The sequence below is a fragment of the Schistocerca americana genome, chromosome 5, assembly GCF_021461395.2.
Source record: "Schistocerca americana isolate TAMUIC-IGC-003095 chromosome 5, iqSchAmer2.1, whole genome shotgun sequence".
Classification (NCBI taxonomy): domain Eukaryota; kingdom Metazoa; phylum Arthropoda; class Insecta; order Orthoptera; family Acrididae; genus Schistocerca; species Schistocerca americana.
The window spans coordinates 144,506,715-144,531,636 of NC_060123.1; the positions used below are offsets into that span (position 1 = coordinate 144,506,715).

General features: G+C 39.3%; 3 protein-coding genes across 7 annotated transcripts in view; 2 read left to right on the forward strand and 1 right to left on the reverse strand.

Annotated features, from left to right (window-relative positions):
* The window catches only part of LOC124616771 (bifunctional polynucleotide phosphatase/kinase), a 79,554-nt gene extending 65,658 nt beyond the window's left edge, over positions 1-13,896 (reverse strand). Inside the window, exons 1-3 of one of the 4 annotated variants that reach the window (XR_006979881.1) lie at positions 13,071-13,893; positions 6,043-6,090; positions 2,052-2,452 (exon numbers count right to left, since the gene is read on the reverse strand). Coding sequence is in view for 3 of the 4 variants with exons in the window: in XM_047145160.1 (XP_047001116.1) it covers positions 2,052-2,452; positions 6,043-6,090; positions 13,071-13,209 (588 nt within the window). In the remaining variant the exon portion in view is untranslated. Of the gene's footprint in view, positions 1-2,051; positions 2,453-6,042; positions 6,091-13,070 lie in introns of all 4 variants that reach the window. The other 3 variants (XM_047145160.1, XM_047145159.1, XM_047145161.1) reach the window with 3 other exon arrangements.
* A 317-nt stretch (positions 13,897-14,213) lies between these two features.
* LOC124615723 (GSK-3-binding protein FRAT2-like) lies at positions 14,214-15,835 on the forward strand. The gene has a single exon (XM_047143791.1). It carries the CDS (start codon positions 14,327-14,329, stop codon positions 14,786-14,788), a length of 462 nt encoding a protein of 153 aa, XP_046999747.1. The 5' UTR covers positions 14,214-14,326; the 3' UTR covers positions 14,789-15,835.
* A 161-nt stretch (positions 15,836-15,996) lies between these two features.
* LOC124615375 (xaa-Pro dipeptidase) overlaps positions 15,997-24,922 on the forward strand; it is an 885,418-nt gene continuing 876,492 nt past the window's right edge. Inside the window, exon 1 of one of the 2 annotated variants that reach the window (XM_047143201.1) lies at positions 15,997-16,066. In XM_047143201.1, coding sequence (XP_046999157.1) covers positions 16,047-16,066 — 20 coding nt within the window. In that variant the 5' untranslated portion in view covers positions 15,997-16,046. Of the gene's footprint in view, positions 16,067-19,191; positions 19,236-24,922 lie in introns of those variants that run through there. The other variant, XM_047143200.1, reaches the window with a different exon arrangement.

The following is a 24,922-nucleotide window of genomic DNA, read 5'->3' on the forward strand; positions in this document are numbered from 1 at the left end:
CGACTTGGTATCGCATCAACAGTTTTTGTTTCAAAGTCACCGCTTCTTCACTGAATGTTAGCTGGCTATTAAAAAGCAACAAATTCCATAAGATAGACATTACAACTGTTATTTTTGAAACTTTACAAACTCCTGGCATATAAAAAAATGTATTTTAATTATGGGTACAAAGAACAGATGACACAGGGACATGTTGCAAGACCCTCTGTTAAGAGAAAGGATGGAATGTTATGGTTTGATATCCCACTGACAATATCACAGTGGACGAACCCATGTTCATATTGTGCTGGATTAGGGAAGGACATCTGCCGCCTCCTTTTCAAAGGGACCACCCTGGACTTAACTTCAATTAATTAGGGAAACCAGGAAACCTACAAAATGTGGAGCAGTTACAGATATGAAACCAATTCCATCCAAATGCAAATCCAGAGCCTTAACTGCTATGACATCCATTTCCTCTCAACTTACATAATTCATTAACATGGGATTTTTGTCAAATTTCGGCACCTGAGACTTAAAGTGTTAAGAAAACTTGCTTTTTGCATGGCATTACATGTCCAATCAAGTACGACAGAGCTAGTCATTTCGGAAGGCGACCAAGCATCAAACCATTCTGTGCGTCCTCCGCTGCTAAACAACAGCAGGCAATGAGATTTGGCCTTCACTTAGACAACTTGTCACAAGTAGCACTGAATGGCAATAAATCTCTTCTCCAGACTATGGTGTGACACTACTTCAGTGGCTCTGCCATTCTGTTCACTGCTGTCTGCAGCAAATCTTTTGTCTTTGCAATGAAGTAGGTATGAGCCTCCTCACTGCTGACACATGTGAGCTCCCTCTAGCTCAGGGGCGTGTTTTGAAAAGTAATGCACCACAGACTGCTTATATAATCCTGTCAACTGGAGCAATATTCATGCTGAATAGATAGAACAGAATGGTGGCTACTAATGAGAAAACAGTGAACACAGCCATAGTTATTGAGAGGGAAAAAATAACAACATAGTTTTAAAACTAATCTATAACTCAAGTTTTTCCCATAAATAAAAATTATCGTCACAGTATCATGCCTTGCGCCAAGCACGAAATTCAACACTCCTGCATCTCAATCACATAGAAATTTACAGCTCCTGTAGTGGAACAGAACTGAAAGCACACAATGGCAAAAGTTCTGTGTGGGCAACAATGTCAATTAAGCAAATTTCAATGTGAATGGATTACGGTCCTGGTTGAACTTCGCATGATGCTGCCTGAAACAATGAGTTCTATGCTGATACGAGTGACCTGATAAGAACCAGCCTTACGTACATTACAAAAGAATCTCCCACTAGAGAAAGCAAATGCTGGCATTACAGTAAAACACTAGATTTGATATGACAACTGACTGCAAAATTATATCCGGGATCAATATCAGAAATGACTCACTCACAACACTGCACCAGAGCTAACACAGAAATAAAACTAGATTAACATTAATACAATACTGTACTTCAAATTCAAAACTGAAGATTTTCTAGGAAATGAGTAGTGATGATGTTCCAGTGCCAAATAATACTAATGGACTGCACTGCAACTAGCTGTGATCCATGACTCATTGACATCCTAGTTCATGATGACAAGAGCATACATTTAAAATACATATGGAAAACATAAGTTATGGTTTTCAGGAAATTGGAAACTATTTTCTTATAACAAAACAAATTATTTGAAAATTGTGTTATGAGCAGAACAAACTATATTTCATCTCAAGCACAGAAATTAAATCACATGCACAAAATGAGAATCTGTTGAAACATAGGCTGTTAATAAAATTCTGGATGATTAGGCAGAAGTCTCTCTTACATACAACAACTACTACTGTGGGCAATTTTACAGGAAGCAGTTTTTGACAGATATATTATTCCACACACTAATTATATGATATATGAGTTTTCAAGACAAATCACAATGCTGACAGTAGTGGTAACAACAGGAACAGTAGTTTTAGTAAGATTAAAATGCTGCACATGTGGTGACTGAATAAGATAAGGCTTTTAATTCTCTTTTCTCCTTACCTTTGAACTGCCTTTACATCCTTTACTTGTAAGAATTATAAGTTTATTATTATCTATATATTCCCATTTGTCCTCAGAACATGGTGTCACTTCAGTTGATATTGCATCCTTCAAATCATTCACTCTTTGGCTTGTATAAAAGTCCTCACACAATCTTTTTGCTGGCTGGCAGGGATGTTCTGTAGCCCTTTTAATTCCTTTATGCAGTGAAACACTGCCACCACTTTTAGCACAAAATCTGACTGTGTGTGCATACTGGCCAAGCAGGAATTCCAGTACATCCCCTTCTTTCAATGTATATGTTTCATTCTTCTTCAGCGCTAGTCCATTAACAGCTGAATTATTACTACCCAACTGTTTTACTTTCACTTCTTTTGATGAACTGTCTGCTAGGAGGCATACTGAACACAGAAAAAGTAAAAAAAATAAATAAATAATTTATGTCAACAACCAAGTCCATTGTCTCTCTCTCTCTCTCTCTCTCTCTCTCTCTCTCTCTCTCTCTCTCACACACACACACACACACACTCACACACACAGGCACCAGGCACATGCTCGCACACAGAAGTTAGTAAGTAATTTTAATTACAACCTCGAAAAGTAGTGCAGCATACCACTATGGGAATTTAAAAGAGCCAGCAAATGTCACAACATCCCATGCTGAGTAAGTGGAAGTATATGGCAACAATGTACAGTCGTATAACGTAGTGGTTAGTTGGTACAAGATGTTTCAGTGTGGTCAAATATATTTCAACAATGAAGAATAAAATGGCAAATCAGATCTGTATGAAGAACTGGGAATCCTACGAGACTTGGAGGGCCTGTTGCTTGAAGTTCAGCACAACAGAACTGAGACCATTGTGAAAAAAGTGAAGATCAGTCATGCATCCATTTTTAACATTCCATCTGAAAGTGTGAGGTTTCGCTGCTGCTCACACTCCATTCGAAAAGCTCACCGAGCTCTAAATGACTTCTATAGCTACCTAATCACCATGGACAGGAGCTGACACCCTGAGACAAATGAGTAAAACAAGCAGTGCAAACTAGTGGACTCATCACAACTACCAAAAACAAGTGAAGACCCAACCATCATTAGACAAGGTAAAGCTTTTTTTTTTTAACTGCCGCAGTTAGTGCCAACAGATTATGCTGATAAGGGTTACACCAACACAGGATTATGCTAACAAAAGCCTTGGAAAGGCTGGAAGAGGCTGTCTGTCAAAACAAAGTGTCACGGAAAGCCGTGTTTTTGCTCTTTCAACACAGGACACAGTCACGCATGCTGCTTCCTTGGCTATCAAATTTTGCTTCACCCCACATATTCACCTGAGATGGCACCATGTGAATTCTTCCTGTTTCCTCAGATGAAAAAACTACTGTGTGGCAGACATTTACAGAATGACAACCAGTTGATTTTTGACATGGGACATTTCCTGGACATCCAAAATGCTACCTTCTATAATTAAGATCTCCACCAAGTCATCCACTGTTGGGAAAATTGCATCATACTGAAGAGTGAATATGCAGAGGAATAATAGCAACCAAGTTCAATGGTAGCAGCTTGATTTGCCCCTCAGATTGTTTGACCAAGATGGCCCCCTTCTGATTCACTTCCTGCAGCACGGGACAACAGTGAACGCCCAGGGTTACTCGCAAACCTTGACCACACTCCCCCAAGTGATCAAATCAAAACAACCATGCAATCTCACCCATGGGGACATACTGCTCCATGACAATGCAAAGCCTCATACAGCCAACACAGTGGCGGCACTCCAGCAGAATTTCAAATGAGAGGTTACCTGACCCCTTCCATACAGTCTGAACCTCTCTCCCTGTGATTACACCAATTTTGGTCCCCAAAAAAGGCTCTGAGGGGCAAACAATTCACCTCGGATGACAACATCCATCTGTACGTGCAGAACTGGTTAACATTGCAGCCCCGGGAATTTTAAGAGACGGCCATTCACCGCCTTGTGTCATAGTGGGACAAGTGTCTCAACAGCCAGGGTCATTACTTCTAACATACAGGCACTGGTTTCTGCAATTACGGCTCCAGCTCGTTTCTGTTTGAACGCCCCTTATATGTGGGGTGCCAAACGACAATTGTTGATTGGATTGAGGATTCTAGAATGAAATTTTTCACTCTGCAGTGTAGTGTGTGCTGATATGAAACTTCCTCTTGATTAAATCTGTGTGCCAGACCGGTGTCAAACTCAGGACATTTGCCTTTCACGGGCAAGTGCTCTACTGTCTGGGCTACCCTTGCACAACTCACAACCCATTCCCTCCACCTGTATCTCGTCTCCTACATTCCTAACTTCACAGAAGTAGAGTTGTGAGAATGGATCATGAGTTGTGCTTGGGTATCTCAGTTGGCAAAGGCAAAGGTACCAAGTTCGAGTCTTGGCCTGGCACACAGTTTTAATACGCCAGGAAGTTTCATATCAGCATACAGTGGTTAAGCCATGTCTCTGCAGTATCCCTTCTTCCAGAAGTGCTAGTCTTGTAAAGATCGCAGGAGAACTTCTGTGAAGTTAGGATGGTAGGAAACAAGGAACAGGCAGAAGTAAGAGCTGTGAGGATAGGTCATGAGCTGAGCTTGGGTAGCTCAGTAGGATTGAGGATTTCTTGAATGGGGCGGGGGGGGGGGGGGGGGGGGGGGGGGGGGGGACATTGCATGTTGTTTTCGATGGAGGGTCACTGCCTGATGTAGAAGTAATTCCAGGCATGCCCTAGTAATACGTGTTGGGATCCTTACTGTTCCTGTTGTGTATAAATGACTTGATAGAAAACATCAAATGTAACTTCAGACTTTTTGCACATGTTGATGACTATGAAAACACAGTATCAGAAAAAAGCTCCACAAATACTGATACATATATTGACAAGATTATAAACTGATGTAAAAAATTGCAACACCAAGCAGTTGTATGAAATAAACAAAAGGTGGCACTCCCTGTATCTGAAAGACGACATCTATTCCAATTTCGCACTAGTTGCACAACAGTGGCACTAGTAGCACCACTATGAGGTGGCAAATCAGGTTTGCTTTATTTACACTGTAAAAGTCGTGACTGTTAGCTACCTTTGAGACTGAATGTGGCGAGTTGATGTTAGCCAAGAATGCCTTTAAGGTGACAAAGATGCCATCATCAACACCAGACAGACACCATTATCAACAACTCACAGAGTTTGAACAAGGTCATGAAATAGAACTACGACAAGCTGCATGTTCCTTCTCCAATACTGCAGGAATACTTGGCATGAATGGAGCCACTATACAAGACTGCTGGCAGCAGTGGTTACGGGAATATACGGTCACAAGAAGACCAGGCTCTAGATGGCCACATGGCACTATCTAGAAAGAAGACCTGCTTTTTCGGAGTTGGCGCACTGTACTGCATCTGAGGCAGCAATCTGAGTAGCAGTTGGCACCACAGTGATGCAACGAACTGTTACAAATTGTTTACTTCAAGAACAACTCCACCCAGACCCCAAACCACTGCCATTTGTGACTTCGATAGTTTCAAGGCAGAGCTCATTGGACAGCAAGACGCAGGCCTATTGTGTTTTCTGGTGAAAGCTGGTTCTGCCTCGGTGCGAGTGATGGCCATGTGTTGGTTAGGAGGACGCCAGTTCAGAGCCAGCAACAATCTGTCTCTGTGCCACACACACTGGACCTAACCTATAGTTATAGGTAGGGACTCAATTTTGTATGACAGCAGTTGTGGTTATCCCATGCACCTTGACTGCGAATTTATATGTTAGTTTGGTGATTTGACATGTTGTGCTGCCAACCATGAACAGCATTCCAGAGAATAATGCTCGCCCATCTATCGCTTCTGTAGCCCAACATGTTCTACAGCATGTCAACATGTTGCTTTGGACTGCTCTATCACTATATCTGCCTCCAAGGGAGCAAATATGGGACATCAGACAACATCTCCAGTGTCATCCACAAACAGGATTAAACAACCTTGTAATGACTCACCAAGTGCAACAGGCATGGAACTCTGTTCCCCAAACTGACATCCAGCACCTGTACAACAACATGCACACATGTTGACATGCTTACATTCAACATTCTGATGGTTACAATGGTTATAATGTACCAGCATTTCACACTTGCAGTGGCTTACCTTGTGCTTACATTAATTTGTCACATTGCAATGTTAAACACTCAAATATGTTACCTAGACAAATGCACTCTAAAAAAATTACTCTGCATTAATTATTTTTAGCTGTGGCAATTTTTTTCTGTCAGTATAAAATGGCGAAAATGTTCAGAAATGTAAAATTGCACACTCCACAAAATGCAAAAATGTAGTATTGTATTGTCATAAGGAGCCAACTGGATTCAGTTAATTCATACAAGCACCTAAGTATGGCTCAGTCATAGGTACAATAGGTTGTAGACTTTGGTTCTGTGTAGGATATTGAGAAAATGCAATCAATCTTCAAATAATACTGCTTACAAGACACTTGTTCCACACATCCTAGAACATTGTGAAATAGTAAAGCCAAATAGGACTAACAGGAGATGTTGACTGTAAACACTGAAAAAACAAGCCAGGTGTTTTTTCACCCATGGGAGAGCATCATGGAAACGCTGAAAAACTTGAAATGGCAAGCATTTGAAGACAAGCATCAACTATCTTCGGAAAGCTTACAAACAAATTTTCAAGAACCAGTATTAAGTGAGGAATCTAGGAAAATACTGCAGCCCCCCCGCCCCCCCCCCCCCCCCCCCCTACAAATCACTCTCATAAAGACCGAAGACAAGATTAGCTTCAGTACAGTGTGATCTAGGAAAATACCACAGCCCCCCCCATCCACCCCCCCCCACCCCTACAAATCACTCCCATAAAGACCAACGACCATGCAAGATTAGCCTCAGTACACTGTGCACAGAGGTGTTTAAACAATATTTCCCATTTGAATGGCATGGAATGAAATCCCACTATGTGGTGCAATAAGAATTACCCACTGCCTTGCACTTCACAATGGTTTGCAGAGTATGAATGTTTATTTATTTACTATAATGGAAGGAAACATTCCACGTGGGAAAAATTATATATAAAAACAAAGATGAGGTGACTTACCGAACAAAAGCGCTGGCAGGTCGATAGACACACAAACAAACACAAACATACACACAAAATTCAAGCTTTCGCAACAAACTGTTGCCTCATCAGGAAAGAGGGAAGGAGAGGGGAAGACGAAAGGAAGTGGGTTTTAAGGGAGAGGGTAAGGAGTCATTCCAATCCCGGGAGCGGAAAGACTTACCTTAGGGGGAAAAAAAGGACAGGTATACACTCGCACACACGCACATATCCATCCACACATACAGATGTGTGGATGGATATGTGCGTGTGTGCGAGTGTATACCTGTCCTTTTTTTCCCCCTAAGGTAAGTCTTTCCGCTCCCAGGATTGGAATGACTCCTTACCCTCTCCCTTAAAACCCACTTCCTTTCGTCTTCCCCTCTCCTTCCCTCTTTCCTGATGAGGCAACAGTTTGTTGCGAAAGCTTGAATTTTGTGTGTATGTTTGTGTTTGTTTGTGTGTCTATCGACCTGCCAGCGCTTTTGTTCGGTAAGTCACCTCATGTTTATTTATTTATTTATTTATTTATTTGATTAGCCATCCGTAGACATTTTGCAATGTATGGATGTTGTCAGTTTGGATACAGTGATTTTTGCAGATACATTGACACTTTTATATGCATTTACAGAGTATACAAATACAATGACATTTATCACTTAAATTACATTCAAACAATTAAATATTCACTTATTGTTTAGAAACAGTGTTCCTGAAAATATAGTTTAAGGGTTTTCTGTAACAGTACATGTTGTTAATTTCTTTGATGTCCTGTGCAGCTTGTTATACATTTACAGAATATACAATACAATGTCATTATGTCACTTAAATTACATTCAAACATTTAAATATTCACTTACTGTGTAAAAACAGTGTTACTGAAAATACAGTTTAAGAGTTTTTCTGAAACAGTACATGCTGTTAATTTCTTTGATTTCCTGTGGCAGCTTGTTGTACAATTTTACACCCTGATACAAGAAACTTTTTTGGGTCTTATGCTTGTTTCTCCTATCTAGATGAAGGCAGTGGCTTGTTCTTGTGCTATAGCTGTGTAAAATGCTGTTTGTACTATAATTCACTATATTTTTCTTTATATATACTATAGTGTGGAACATAAATAAACAGGGAACAGTTAGAATACCAAGTATTTTGAATAGTTCTCTGCAGTGAGCCCACTTACTGCTTTTAGTTATAATTCTCACTGCTCTCTTCTGCACTTTAAAAACTGTTTGTAAGTTGAGTACATTATTTCCCCAGAAAATTATCCCATAGCTTATGACTGAATGTACATAGCTAAAATATACAGTTCTTAGACATTCATCGCTGCATACTGAGGAGAGAACTCTAAGTGCGTAACACGTTGTAGATATCTTTTTTGTGAGTTTTTTAACATGTTCACTTCACCTAAGCTGGCTGTCAATATGCAACCCTAGGAATTTTGTGGTGGGCACTTCGTCTACAGAGGTGTTATGTAGCTTTAACTTTAGGGGACTGTTTTTTCTGTTTATTCTAAAGCGTATGCTATTTGTTTTCTTAATATTTAAGGTCACTTTATTCTCTGTAGACCATTTGTAGACATCTTTCAGTGATTCATTACAATTTTCCAACATTTGTGCTGATGTCTCACTGGTGATTATAATATTGCTGTCATCGGCAAACAATATCTTCTCTCCATGTCGGATATATTGTGGAAAGTCATTTATATAAATCAAGAACAACACCGGACCCAGCACACTTCCCTGAGGGACCCCAATATTAATATGCTGTGGATCTGACAGGTGTTTTTCTATGAACTTTGATCTACTGGAGACATGCGAGATCTCTACCCACTGTACTCTATTTTTAAGGTATGAATGGAACCATTTGTTGATTACCCCTCTTACTCCTAGTGCTTCTAACTTAAGTAATAGATTCTGGTGGTCAACTGTATCAAAGGCCTTTGACAGGTCAAGGAATATGCCAGATACATAGTTGCCTTCATCCAGTGCTTCTAGAACCACTTTAGTGAAATGTGCTATTGCCATTTCTGTATCTCTGCCTGGTCTGAAACCAAATTGGTCATTTGAAAGAAGGTTGTATTTGTTTAGATAGCTCATAAGTCTGTTCTTCATTATGGACTCTATTATTTTGGAAAATGATAACAGTAGGGCAATTGGCCAGTAGTTTTCAATGTTTTCTACATCATCTTTTTTGTGTAGAGGTAAAATTTTTGCATGTTTCAGATAATCAGGGAAACAACCGGCTTTGAAAGATTCATTTATGATATTGGTTAGGGGGGCTTTGATACTATTTATGCATTTTTTCAGCACAGACATTGGAATTTCATCTAAACCTGCTGAATTTTTGCTCTTTAATTTCCTTACCACATTACATACTTCTTCCTCAGTAGTGGGTAGCAATACCATTGAATTTGATGTATATTCCCGTGTTCGTGGATTGTGAGATTTTGAAAAATTTTCCTGTAACTTTGTAGCTATACTACTAAAGTAAGAATTAACAAAGTTTGCTAGTTCTTTTGGGGTACTTGTTAGGTTTTCTTTGTTCCTGATTTGGGTGTTTATTTGCCTTTGTGTTGCTGTTCCTGTCTCTTGTTTCACTATAGTCCATGTAGCTTTACTTTTATTTTTAGCTAGATTTATTAGTCTATCATTGGCCTTTTTTTTTTGCAACATTGAGCACCTTCCTATAGATTTTTTTGTAGTTTCTGTAGTAATGAAGAAAATCTGGATCACTGTTGTTGTTTTTTATAGAGTTTAGGTATTTAAAAGTTTGGGCAGATTTTCTAATTCCTGTGGTAATCCACTTATTTTTGGTGGATGTTCCAGTAGATATCAGATATCTGCATGAAACAAATAAGAACAGAAACACTCTAGTTGTCACTGCAAAGCTTTAGATTAACATCAAAACATGTTAAGAATGCCAAAAATTCATGTTTAAATTCAAGAACTGAAACAGAAAAAAAATTAAAAAGGGAAATAAAACTTAATTTTAAATGCTCCTCAAAAACAAACAGAACACTGCACAGATAAACTGTACACTTGTCCCTGTTTTTCAGCTTTACTAAAGCTATTAATTCAGCACTGAATTTATACTTTGCAGGCTTCGTGAAATGTTTATGGGTTCTTAACAGATAGCATGTTGCAAGTTACACTGTTAACAGTAACACTGCCATTCTGCCCCCCCCCCCCCCCCATTTTTTATAAATGACTCTCAATAAATGTACATATGCAACAAAATGGTCATCAAAAGATTTGTCTATTATGTAACACATCTTTTTGCATTTACATTGTAATTTGAGATATGCATAATAAGAAGAAGGGTGTTAAATATGGAGCAAATGTAGACCTCTGGCTATGCTGTTGATCAACCTGTTTCTAAAAACTTAAATCCATATTAACATTTTTTGGGTTCGCCAGCTCATGACGACATTATCACCTCCCAACCTAACCTAGAGCTTATGCAACAGTTCACTTTGTCATCGCAGTTAAGATTTTCAAGGGGAACACTAAGATACTCAACCTGTTATACCAGTAAGCAACAATGCATGGTAGTAACTTTAATTCAAACATGCCTCAAGACACAAAAATGAACTCTGTGAACCATTATTAAGCGTAAGACAGGAACCACATATTATTGTAAAATATATTTAGATTTACTACCACTCCATTCACAGATGGGGCAGGGAACTATAATTTATATGTATTATCAGTAGCCCAGTTTTACTTTCTTGGTCTAGGGTAATGATATACCTAGTAGCCAATAAACATTTGTAGAATTTACCTAACATTTTTTGTAATATGCCGTGTAAGTTTTAGCTTAAAATTCTGTGTCTTTCTTCTAGTGTTTGCCCAAGATGAAACAATAGCACAGATAGGTTAGGATGGAGATACGTATCATCTATTGCCCTGTTTAAGGAACTGTTCTGGTATTTAGCTGAAGCACTTGGTAAAATATTTGACAATCTACACCAAAATGCTCCAGTGTTGCAGGAAAGAAACAAAAACTCTAATGTCAACATTTATCTAGACACAAGAAATCTCACCCGATAGTGCAACACTGTAAAAGTATTAGCTTCCTCCAACACATCCAACTTTTGTTTGACTCTGTACGATCACAGGCTACAGCGAGTGAATGTCTGTCAGGAATACGAATCATTCACAACAACATACCTATTATTATTCCTTTTTCACCATTCTGTAAGTTTTTGGGCAGAGTTCTTAATAACTTGATACCTGAGTGCTGATGTCCCTTATCATGGATTGTCCATCACTGTGGTGTACTTCTTGCTCTGTGTGCAGTGGATGTACACACTTGCATTTGTAATCCACTTTGAACTGTATTTTGTGACAAATATTAGTGTTTCATAGACCATAATGATGGTTTTATTTTATATCGGGTGCCACAGCAACAAATTTATTGAAAGGCAATTCCATTCTCCACTTTGCCTGTACCATGATCGCAGTTGTTTACTTCACATGATGAGAAAATTTTGGCGATATTCCATTTTCAAGTACTTACTCACATATTTGTATATTATATACACCAACATGGGCAACTGTGTAAACCTAAAAGTGTATAAGCAAGCACTTGAAAATGGAACATAGCTGAAATCTTCTGATCTTGGAGATCATATTACAGACAAAGAAAGAAAATAATATTGTCTGTTTTATACATATGCAGAGTGTAATTATTAGAAGCTGAATGTTGAAAAGTACTTTAGGTATTTTGTGCCAAGTAAGTGAGAAAACAGCTGCTTGTTTGTTCACTGTTGACATCAGCAGGCCGGCCGCGGTGGCGCTGCGGTTCTGGCGCTGCAGTCCGGAACCGCGGGACTGCTACGGTCGCAGGTTCGAATCCTGCCTCGGGCATGGGTGTGTGTGATGTCCTTAGGTTAGTTAGGTTTAAGTAGTTCTAAGTTCTAGGGGACTTATGACCTAAGATGTTGAGTCCCATAGTGCTCAGAGCCATTTGAACCATTTGTTGACATCAGCACTGACTCCTCAAAATACACCACGGTAGCTTCCTACGGTATAGTAAGTCCTGTTCGAGTGCAAATAATGTAGGAGTAAGGGTAACAACTCACCGAATGGTGTAGGAGATGAGTCGCTGACAGGCGCATAAACAAGACTGAAAACTTGTTACATTTTGGACTAATTTATTTTTGAGTTAGAACACAAATACACATGTATGCGTACTATATCTCTGATTAAAAATATCCTTCTGGATGATAACATGTTTTCAGTCTTGCTCTTGCTCTCTCTCTCTCTCTCTCTCACACGCACACACAAACACATGTGGAACACAACACAAGTATCTTTGTGTATGTAAAAGTACTTAAACATTCATATCATTTTAATGAGACTTAATACCTTATGCTCACGTTACTGTTTGTCTTTCACTTTAGAATCGACTAACAAACCTCAGACATAAAATAATTTTTTTTGTTCCATTAGTAGTCTACGTAATATTGGCTGACAGTTGCCCTCAGCTGACAACACAAATACTACACAATAGACAATTATCATCTAGTTAGCACTTTAACGGACTCTGCCTTGCCCATGAATCTATTTCTGAGGTTAAAGGGCAGAATCCCATCTTTGATGGAATTAACTACATCGGTGAAAATCCGCTTCTACTTCATTACAATCTGTTCCACTGCACGTTACACCCTATCACATTTCGTACTCTGAATACTTCGTTATCCTGTTTACAGACAGTAAACAATACGTAGGCTCAAGAACTTAGCCTCAACGAGGGGAGACACGGACAAGGATGCTTCATGTACAATACGGCTTAAAGAAAAAGAATGTCAACTGTTGCACTGTACATTAATTTAAGCAAATATAAAAAAAATTCCCGGGTAACGACGAAGGAAAATGTGGAGGCAACTAGGTAGTAAATGTTAATGAACAAGTACCTTGATTTCTGGAGCATCTAGTGTCCGTAATTCTTGTCAGAGGCCCTCTTCCTAAGATAACCTCTTCGCCTTGAGGTAAGGAAATAGGATCGTGGAGATTATCTTCAGAATACAAAAAGCATTCGTTCCCGGTACTCATTGCTGTTACTTAAACACTCTTATTTCAGTGTTTTGTATATAATTCGTATTGCCCACCATGTGTGTGTAAGTTGTTATCAGAGATACTACGCAACGCTTCAACGTATTCTAATAACTTTCTCCAGAAGGCACTAAACAATAATTATTGTGCGGTACAAAAAACTGTAAATAATAACAGCCTAATCATTCGGACCAATTATTTTTCTTTCTTTTCACTAAAATTTCACCATGAAGTGGGACAACGTAAAGACAATTAATTAAAACAAAAAATAAAGGTTTTGAAATCTTTCGGATGAAATCTGTTAAAATATTTGGTCCCAATTCTATGTTTAATTTCTGAACATTCTTACAATTACCGTATCTGCCTACTGTCTACACCTCAAGCGAGACAATTTATGGTAAAGCCGAAAATTCATATTATCGTAGGTAACTGAATTATTAATACACATTGGTGAATCTCAACAATGAAAATATTTAAGTTTAATATTCTTCTAGAAACATCTTAGTAGACTATTACGCGACGAAACTTAGAAAGTTAAAACGTACAGGTTATTTCGGCAACAGGAACGGAACCACAAATTACATATCTAACAGTGATGCTGCGTATCACTATTTTATCATCTTTTTTTGGGTAAAAGCTGTACAGCGCATCCTAATATTATTGTCGAAAGTAAATAAATAATGCCACGTCTGTTTATAACGACACGTTCCTCTCTGACGTCACAGTGATATGACGTTAAGGCACGAGTAACCTTGAGCGTGTATCCTTCCGCAACCTTTGTTCCAATTTCTTGTTTACATCTATCATGTACTCGATGCTCAACGAGTAATCTGTTAATAAAAATTACGTAGAATACCGTCTACATGAAACGTTTTCTCCTATTCATAAATTGGTTTTTAAAAACTCACATTATTGGCCATTGTTTACTAGGACTATTTTGTGCGCGAGGCGCTCGCCGTACTCGCGTTTCAGAATCAAAACAATAACACAGACGGAGCCTCCCGGTTTGACCCATTCACTAGCGAGACGTGGGAGAAAGAACGTGTTGCAGGTTTTACGAGTGCCTTGCTGCAGTTTTGTTTACTAATTCCTCGAAAGGTTTCGGGAATAGTTAGTAATGCCAAGTAAAGAAGAGATGTGTATTCTGTCTGGCAATAACGGTTCCACAACGCAAGATTTCATGGCACGAGATATGGAAGAGCTCGTGTCAGAAATCAAGGAAAACCTTCGCCTTTCTGGTTTAAAGACGAGGTCGTCATTTTCGCTTCACAAGTCTCGAGCATCACCATACAGGATACCGAGCAGAAGTTGGAGCGATTCAACTTGTGATGGCTGCTTAAAATCTGGCAACAGCTGTAGTGGTCATACGTGCCTCACTGTCAACAGGAAGTCCTCGAAATCGACGGATGCTTCAACTGACGATCCGTATGAAATGCTGCAGGAGCTTCTGCGTGATGGAAGTCTTATCAAGGAAGCAGTTCGGCGGTTGCAGAAGGGACTGTCTCCAAAGCAGAGGTACTTCTACGACTCCGACGAGGATGTCTGCAGTCCGCTTCGAATGTGCCATCTGGAGATTTGACTTTGCCGAAACTGCAGAAATAATCCTTTCTGGAGTGACGGGTGTACAAATTGTGAAGTGCAGGCGTATGTCGTTAGTCAAAACAGTTGGTGTTGCGTATACGAGCTGTAGCGTTACGCTGAAAGTACCGAAATTCTGGAGGTGTGCAGGCATTGAGTGAATTATTTCTTCGTATATCCTGAATGAAAACGTGGATTACGCTTAATTTTTCTGTGTCTTTCAACTATTATTAACCTATGAATGTTGTACGCTTATGAAATGTGGAAAAATATCTTCTATTTCCATCGATTGTATACTAGTTGCAGTACAGTACATCTGTGTAGTTGATGTGTATATTTGTTTTAAAACGAGTGAGAGGATGAATCTATAAAAATGTTTGTATTTATAAAGTATTTAAAGTGAATGTGTGATGTTCGACAAGGTTGACATTCCCATCTTGTTCAGTACTGACGTAAGTTGCCGATAATTTTTCATTTATTGTATTGCCATTGATCTCATTAAATCAATGCAATGTTCTTGTTTCGAAAGCTTAATGCTGCAATTTGAAGTTTAACTTAGTTTGTGGCGTCAGTGTCTTTGTGTGTTTCTCTCATACTCATAGTTGTGATTTCTCAGTCATATGTGTGTTGGATACAGTATTTAAAATGCACACGTTTCTCCTAATGTAAGAGTAAGAGCTTGTAGGATGAGAAGAAATTCTCGTACATGTTAAAGGGTCGCTTTAACGAGTTTTTTCTTTCTGATAACCAGTATTGTTATGTGGACAATATTAAATCTTAAACTAGCGTGGCACTTGTTAAAAACAAGTCGAATGTTCTGTCCGAAGTAAGATTTTGCCGTTTCTTTAATTGTTGCTGTCATTTTGTTCCAGCTTTCTACTGTTAATTTCAGAACGTGTTTTGTATGTGTCGGTTTCAGATTGAAAAGGATTATACAGTTTTATGACAAGGATTTAATTATGAAAGTCCATGTATTTACTGTGCATGTTTTAGTGCATAGAATCCATTGTTCATTATTGAACAGAAACATTAAAACGTATTATTTTGACTTCGTTGTAAATTCTTTAAATCCCCTAATGTCCCTGCAGTGTATCTTTGTTCCTCAGTCATGTTGTGTATGTGTGTGCAGTCTTCGAACTTTACCCAGGATCAGTGTTTATTTTATCTAATCTTTCTAGAGATAAGTTTCGTATATGAAGAGTAGAGAACATTTCAAACAACCCGCGCTGTAGCGTCAGCTGTTTCTGTACGTTCTCAACATGGCTGCTGACGGACAAGTGTAAGTTCTCTCTCTCTCTTTAACACCATATATGCTATTCATTGTTTTATTTTAATTTACTCCAGACGCGATATTTTACTTAGGTGAATTCTGAGATTCTTTGAACGTATTGTTTGATGTAGCGAGGTTTTCACTGAATTCGCCACGCATTTATGCTGCGCCACTGGCAATAACATGCTTTTCCAGTGAATTATTCCAAGTATTTCAGAACTTTTGGTGATTGAGTTTTGCTAGAGGTGGATTTTGTATATGACTTGCTTGTATTATGGTACGATTGTAAGATGACATTGTAAACCTATCATTCAACTGTAGGCGACGTGTAGCTGGTGATTCACGGTCATGGACTACTAACAGGACTATCTTCTTGCACTTGTGTGGCCATGTGTGCTGCGTAAGGATGATTGTTTTATGCGGTCAGCTTTTTTTAATTTTATTTACATGGATAGCGACTGAAGTTATTGTGGCACATTAAATGCAATTTGTTTTACGTCAGGTGATACACAGAAGCGATACTTACTCAAGACGCACTGATTTTTGTTTCATTTATGTGGAGGTTAAGCACAGTGCAACTACAAATAGAGCATTCAAAATTTGATAGGGTTACCTCACCATACTTTCGCCAAGTTTTACTATAGTTATTAAAAAACATTTCAATGTGTTACAAGAATTGAAAATTTGTTGTCACCGTTAGCGGTGGTATTATTTTGAAAGAGAGTTGTCGTGGTAATCAAGAGTTGTGTTGACAGAAGCGGAATGCATTAATTTATGGGTGCTTTATGTTCTTTCCACCCAGTATCTTGCTTTCTGATGCAGGGATTCATTTGTGTTGTTTACGTGTATCAACAGCTTCTTAATAGGGATACACTCACGTATCAAGAAGTACAAATATTTCCATTTCTCAGTTTCTGCATGAGCGAGATTGTGGAAAAAATATTGGCGCGTCCAAACACTGTAACTTTGATGCTTGCAAGTGATACATTATTTTGATAAGAAATGTGTTAACGGAAAGTTCTGTGCTTTGATATTCGTCTATCCTTGGGGCTCAACAGATCCCAGGTATCACGTTTTAAGTATTCACGTGGTGTTCAATTGCCCTGCTAACGTGAAGTAAATAAATTCGCACAAGTGTAAACTGTCTTGAGAGACGTTTTTGGCATGGAAGGTACATTTTTGACCACTCGCTGACATTGGTATACAGATATGACGGAATTCTCAGATTGTGACTTAAATTATTGTATTGCCGTGCTGTAACCAAGAACATAGTTAGCAGTACTCTTGCGTATTTAATTACTCTGTGTCACAGATGTGAGATTGTGATGAATATGATTCAACAATTTTTCACGTAGCATTACTGTAACGCTACTAGCTACAAGGTGACCCACGCCTCTTCAATAAGAGACAGTTGGTGTGCTCTACGGGCCCGAAGGTAAATTCTCCAAAATTACCTGGCTAACGGTTAACACTTGTTTTAGTAAATACATCCAGGAACTCATAAAAAAATTGCATGAGGAATTTTTGACATGTATCTACGAAGAAATGTAAGTTCCAAAATGTATCTCTCGACTGCTGACTTACAGTTAACACACAGACGTAGTGACTATTACAGACATGAAAGTATCTTCGCTCCGGATGGGAAATACGCACAGGAGCGTAAACAATGCCTTTGCATTCCTGACAAATTTTAGCCGGGTAAGGTTCAGTACTTGTCAAAAGTGACGCAACCGTGCCAGCACCAAACTGAACAGTAAAAAAGAAATACAGTTCTGTACCCTTATTCGGTGCAAGGAAGGATCTCATGTAAAGCGCCACATACTTTTTCTTTTTATGTATTTAATATTTTCTTGTCATGTAGCGTAAACAGAAGTCTGCAAATCTGAAGACCTTGTAAATGCACCAACGTGTTTCATGTAAAGAAGTGAATTAAATTGTCGCTGGACGATAGATACGTCAAAAAATCTTTTGTTTTCAGTTTTTTACATGACTTTGGGTTATGTCATAAATATAGCCAACTTTAGATAGGGCTAACATGTTTTACACATATGTTGAATTAACGCATTTAAACACCACAGTAAATTTCGTGGGCATATGCAATCACATCCATTGTAAGATACTATCTTTACAGTAAATTAACATGACTACCCTGCGATTCATACTCGAGTGCCTGGCAGATGGACATTAGGTAGAGGTAGTTTTTTTCGTGTAGTTAGTATCTGAATAGCATCTCGTAAGTGACACCTGTCTCCAAAATATTTTCCTGAAACCATACATGTGCAGAAGAAAATAGGCACACAACCACTTCTGTATCAATCTTAGCCAGTATTTAGTTCCACTAGCAAAAAGTTAATATGTTTTGCCTATGTAAATCAAAATGATACAGCTAAATAGTAACACTTGTAACAGAAGACATGACCTGTCAAGCAAAGGTTCTCACCTAACTTTCAGGTTAGCCTCCTCATTTTGGTCCTGATTACAGTGATCGGAATCATATAGATGGGTGTGGGACTTGCTCTTGCTAACCTAAATAATCTCAATTGATGGTTTCTGCGATACATCCGACTGTATTTCTGCATAGCGTCTCACATTGTACTTCTCACATGTATGCCATCCTTTTTTTCTAGTCATAATAAGCAGATTTCGGAAACTGTTCTTAAATTACTGTGTAGAGTCTACAGTAGCTAGGCGTTCTTCTATGCCGAAGCTCATTCTTTCATCATAAATGCACAAAGATTTGTCTGAATATTGCCTGTCAGTATTGTAATGCCTCCAGAGCACGAAGAATTGACGATTAACAATGATTTTTCGTGTACAGTATTGGCATAGTTAGCTTTTTGTTTGAGTTTTTCAAGTAGGAAGTAAACATTACAGCAGTTGAAATTTCCCATGCGTGTGTGCTTGTAAGCACAATGTTTCATATCTGTGTAATATTCAGAATATTTAAATGTCTGGTTTTTTCTATCATCGTTCGAGGTACGGAAAGAAGATTGATTTCTTTTGTGTTGCATCACTGTTCTTTGACACACCTTCCCGTTATACACGGGCACCGACGTTACAACGGTTCAGTGTTGGTAGTAAATTTTCAGTTTTTGTTAGGCTGTTAACGTAACACCAAGGTGTTATTGTTTGTGCTGTTGTTCGAAAACATGCTGTCACATAAAAACCACGACAGCAGGTAATTGTAGGCTAATTCGTAGCGAGAATATTCAACATTAGTCAGCAAAACGGAATTAATGTGCTAAGCTAACTTATAACTGCAATTGATCCTAAATCCTGCACCAGTACGCTATTTGATATGTAATGGCTCTAAACGACAGCAACCGTCTTAGAGCAGATACTTGCAATTTTTGTAGTTTTACCGGTTCTTCAATTTTCGCCATTTTTCCGTGCAACACACTTAGTATAATTATCTCGTAACGATGATACAGACTCTTTTTCGCTTTCGATGTTCGCGCTCTGTTAAAAATACAAAAAGAGTAGTCGAAATTTTTGACCTGGCAGGCATCATTTTGAGATGATGGACTTAGTCGGCGCCAAAACAGATGGGATTGAGAGTGTTACAGGTATTACCTTCTACTTGAGCACAGTTAGTCTTTGTCTTGAAGTGGGAAATGTCATCAAACTTCTATGTAGATCTGTGAAGTGATTTCAGTGACCCAATGTTTTCTTTTTTATCTGTCCATCTATGTCATACCTTTCTGCAAATTACACCTTTGTGTGTGTGTGTGTGTGTGTGAGAGAGAGAGAGAGAGAGAGAGAGAGAGACAGACTCGTACAAGCAGCAGATACATCAAAATATGACTCGTATATCAGGATGCATATTTCTGCTTCAGTAGCAGACTATTCCATGTTACACATACCGAAGTAATGTTGTTAAGAGACTGGCCTTGCATGTGGAGGGAGGGCGCTTCAGATCCGCGTTCAGCTATGCAGCTTTATGTTCCTACATTGCAGAAGGTATATACCGGGTGGTTCAATTGGAAAGGGCATGGCTGAGTTCCTTCCCCATTCATGTCAGTTCGATGTTGTTCTCTGTGTCTAGACCGTTATCGACGGGAAGAAAAGAAACCTTGTCATACTTTTCGTTGCGTTGTTATGATGATAGAAAAACAAAAACTAACTTAATTGGCTATAAATCGGACATACTCAGTGGGCAGGATTATTAAGTTTCCAGTTTACTGTAGATTTGACAATGAAGGTGTATTGTGGTTACCCCACAGTAACCTTTTGGTTAATGTTAGTTGAACTAATATTGTTTCCATTTACAACGTGTAACCGCCTCTTCTTACTGAAGTAAGTTATTTCCAAGTCCGAACAAACTATGAAAAAGACATTGCTGAATTACTGGACTTCTTGTTTTCCTTCCCAACTGCACGTTTTTTTTTCCCCGTACGAGGTTGTGCTATGATCTCAGATGATATTTTCGGGGGTAGGCATAATGACCCTTTTTTTATAAAGAAAATAATCGATTCCTTTTATCATTTTCCTTGTTTCATTGGTGAAAGAGTATTCATCAGTTATAAGTAGACTTACTTAGTTAGTCATCGCACACGGCAGGGTTGAATACTCTTCACGCTTGTGGACTACTATGTGGTAGCAACTTTCTAGAACAGGTGTACGGTGAAATGGAGCGTAGGGTCGACTCTATCAACAGTATCACGATTTTGTTGCGTTCATCAGTTTCACTTTGCCCCTTTATGGATCAGAAATGGTTTTGAGTAGTCACTGTACGACTTTTAATCCTTTTTTCCCCCAATGATTTCATATTTGAGTATGGAAAATAGTAAAAGTAGGTCCTATTGTCGGTTATCTAAAATGACAGAATATACATGTAGGATGATATTGACACATCCTTTAAGAGCTCCTAGTAGATAAGTTTCCAAATCATATCCTTCACGCTTGTTTATTGCTGCTGGTAATACATAACCCAAAACACTCCGAGAAGGAAATTTATTGATAGTGCTTTACCGCACTTACTATATTTGTCGCAAGAAACGCCAAGCTTGTGCAAGAGTTGTCATCTTGTTCACTTCTTTCACCCTCCCGTCCGCAGCTCGTGGTCGTGCGGTAGCGTTCTCGCTTCCCGCGCCCGGGTTCGATTCCCGGCGGGGCCAGGGATTTTCTCTGCCTCGTGATGACTGGGTGTTGTGTGATGTCCTTATGTTAGTTAGGTTTAAGTCGTTCTAAGATCTAGCGGACTGATGACCATAGATGTTAAGTCCCATAGTGCTCAGAACCCATATCCATACTCCCTTCCCGACCACTACTTCCCTTGAATGCCCCTCGACTCTTGTAACAGCCGTCTGGTTTCTGTACAAATTGTAAATAGCCTTTCGCGCCCTGTATTTTACCCCTGCCACCTTCAGAATTTGAAAGAGAATATTCCACTCAACATTATCACAAGCTTTCTCTTAGTCTACAAATGCTAGAAACGTAGGTTTGCCTTTCCTTAATCTATCTTCTAAGATAAGTCGTAGAGTCAGTATTGCCTCACGTGTTCCAATATTTCCACGGAATCCAAACTGATCTTCCCCAAGGTCGACTTCTACCAGGTTTTCCAATCATCTGTAAAGAATTCGCATTGGTATTTTGCAGCCGTGACTTATTAAACTGATAGTTCGGTAATTTTCACATTTGTCAACGCTTGCTTTCTTTGGGATTGGAATTATTATATTCTTCTTGAAGTCTGAGGGTATTTCGTCTGTCTCATACATCTTGCTCACCAGATGGTAGAGTTTTGTCAGGACTGGCTCTTCCAAGGCTGTCAGTAGTTATAATGGAATGTTGTCTACTCCCGGGGCCTTGTTTCGACTCAGGTCTTCCAGTGCTCTGTCAAACTCTTCATGCAGTATCATATCTCCCATTTCATCTTCATCTACATCCTCTTCCAATTCCCATAATATTGTCCTCAAGTACATCGCCCTTGTATATACCCTCTATATACTCCTTCCACCTTTCTGCTTTCCCTTCCTTGCTTGAACCAGGTTTCCATCTGAGCTCTTGATATTCATACAAGTGGTTCTCTTTTCTACCAAAGGTCTCTTTAATTTTCCTGTAGGCAGTATCTATCTTACCCCTAGTGAGATATGCCTCTACATCCTTACATTTGTCCTCTAGCCATTTTGCACTTCTTGTCGATCTCATTTATGAGACATTAGTATTCCTTTTTGCCTGCTTCATTTACTGCATTTTTATATTTTCTCCTTTCATCAATTAAATTCAATATTTCTTCTGTTACCCAAGGATTTCTATTAGCTCTCATCTTTTTACCCACTTGATCCTCTGCTACCTTCACTATTTCACCCCTCAAAGCTACCCATTCTTCTTGTACTGTATTTCTTTCCCCCATTCCTGTCAATCTTCTCTTATACTCTCCCTGAACCTCTCTACAACGTCTGGTTCTGTCAGTTTATCCAGGTCCCATCTCCTTAAATTCCCACCTTTTTGCAGTTTCCTCAGTTTTAATCTGCAGTTCATAACCAATAGATTTTCAAATATGAAATAGCAATTTCAGTGCCGAGTACATTACTGACGCCATCAATTTACAGTTAGCCTTGCATTCGGTGTATCATCTTGTACATTTCCTTCAAACTGTAACATCAATACGTTTGAAAGGTAACGTCTTTTTTATTCCAGAATGAAATTTTCCCCCTGCAGTGGAGTGTGCGCTGATATGAAACTTCCTGCCAGATAAAAACTGTGTGCTGGACCGAGACTCGAACTCGGGACCTTTGCCTTTTGCAGGCAAGTGCTACCAACTGAGCTACCCAAGCACGACCCACGACCTGTCCTCACAGTTGTAATTCCGCCAGTACCTCGTCTGCTACCTTCCAAACTTCACAGAAGCGCTCCTGTGAACCTTGCGGAACTAGCACTCCTGGAAGAAAGGGTATTGTGTAGACGTGGCTTTGCCACTGTCTGGGGAATGTTTCCAGAATGAAATTTTCAATCTCCAGCGGAGTGTGCGCTGATATGAAACTTCCTGGTAGATTAAAACTGTGTGCTGAGCTGAGACTCGAACTCGGGACCTTTGCCTTTTGCGGGCAAGTGCTCTATCAAACTGGCACACAGTTTTCTGCATTGTGGTAGGTATATAGTTTATGCCATGCATTGTTCAGCTGACAGGGACCTCTTAAGACATGGTATAAAAAAACAAATTCTATGGCAGTGTACACTGATTGGATGTATTGCAATCGAAAAAACAACGTATTAAACTGATTATGAAGAAACGATACAGGTGCCCTCTCGTGTGATTGATAGTCTGTTGGATATGGTCTTCCTACAGTACGTGTGATGAAACTTTACACCGGTCTGTGGGAGTGACTTTGATCACAAGCCATCTGTTCCAGTGAACCAATACCTGTACGTTTAATAGGTTCGCCACATATGGTCAATGCTGGAAAGCAAACTGTATTTGTTTCAAATATATCAGAAGACAGGGATGTGATAATATCTTATCGAGTTCTGTAATGGATGACATGAGTAGAGTTTTTATATTTCGTGGGTTTTCTCTGTTGGATCGTACAAAATACCGAGATGGAAGAGAATGTTTGTTTAATAGACATGAATGCACCCTGAGAGATGCAGATCTCCTTCGGACTGCAGTATCTGTATGTAATTCGGAGATGTGTCGCAATGCAGTAGCAAAATCCTCGTCCTTCCTCCATGCCCTGTATGATGTGTCGCCTTCCTAATTTTCCCAACAACAAACACCACTGTAACAGCTCATACCATCTTTCCTACTACCTCATGTTGCAGGGGAAAGCTTCGTTTGGCACTGGCCTTACACATTGTACACAGAAGGCGGAGTTACGACAACATGTTCCCATTTCCACCGAGTGATCAATACGCGCTCCTATCGCATTAACTCAGCTCGTCCTGTTTGCCCACTAGATGCAGAAGGGCTAAGATATTGCGCTCTCCTACTTCCGTTCAGGTCTGACTTAAACTGGGACCATCACATGGACGAAGCTGCAGGGAGGCCGGGGCAGAGACAAAGGAGCAGTTATAAGATGCAGATGGACTGTTAAAAAACAGCACTGGAGTTTTTGCTGCTGGGATGCTTAGCAGATAGGTTCGAAAAAGGTGACTCGTTTCGAGATATGAGATTGGCACGAATATGATTCACCAGTGGCTGTGACCATTAAAAGATGTCTCCACAGGATCCAATGCAAGTATGTGGGAGATTGTATAGACTTGATTGGAAATCGCAGACAGCATTTATACCAGGAAGCGTAATGCTATCAGCGACTCGTGTTATGCATGTTGACGGTAACATAGTTGCTACGATCGTGTTTTTAATAGCGCAGTCCTTAAGTAAAAGATATGATGTGGGTTGTAGAATCCCTCTGCGGTTATCTTCAAATGCCGGTTCTCAATAGCCTTTCTCGAAAAAGCACATTGTCTTCCCTCCACGGATTCCCATTTGACCTACCTAGTGAGTGTAATCTGACTACTGAAAAAATTACTCGTTATGCAAATCAAGTTAATTACTTATCCTATCAAATTGATATCAATGATATGCCGAGTAGTGGGCGGAAGAGATGGCTAGGGCAGTACGGAATGATTCGTGACAGGCGTATCTTTTTCCTCCTCTTTTTCCGTTGTGGTGTTATCTTTTAACGGAATTGCAATCTCCCAGCTACACTGGGCGAGACAATCTCGCGTGGTTTGTTTCGTAAATCCTAGTATGCTGTAGCATTGCACTGATAAAATGGGACCTGCCACAGTGTACAAAACAGCTACGTCCTCTTGAATTATAGCTTGTTGTAAAATGAATGTGTTTTTTTCCGAGATGTGAGCCAGTGGCATGAAAGATTGTATTCTCTAACGTTATTTCACGTTTCTGAAACGTTTGTAATA

Bases quoted from the DNA above. Each gene is read 5' to 3' on its own strand.
- LOC124615723 (XM_047143791.1), top strand. From the start codon at position 14,327: ATGCCAAGTAAAGAAGAGATGTGTATTCTGTCTGGCAATAACGGTTCC.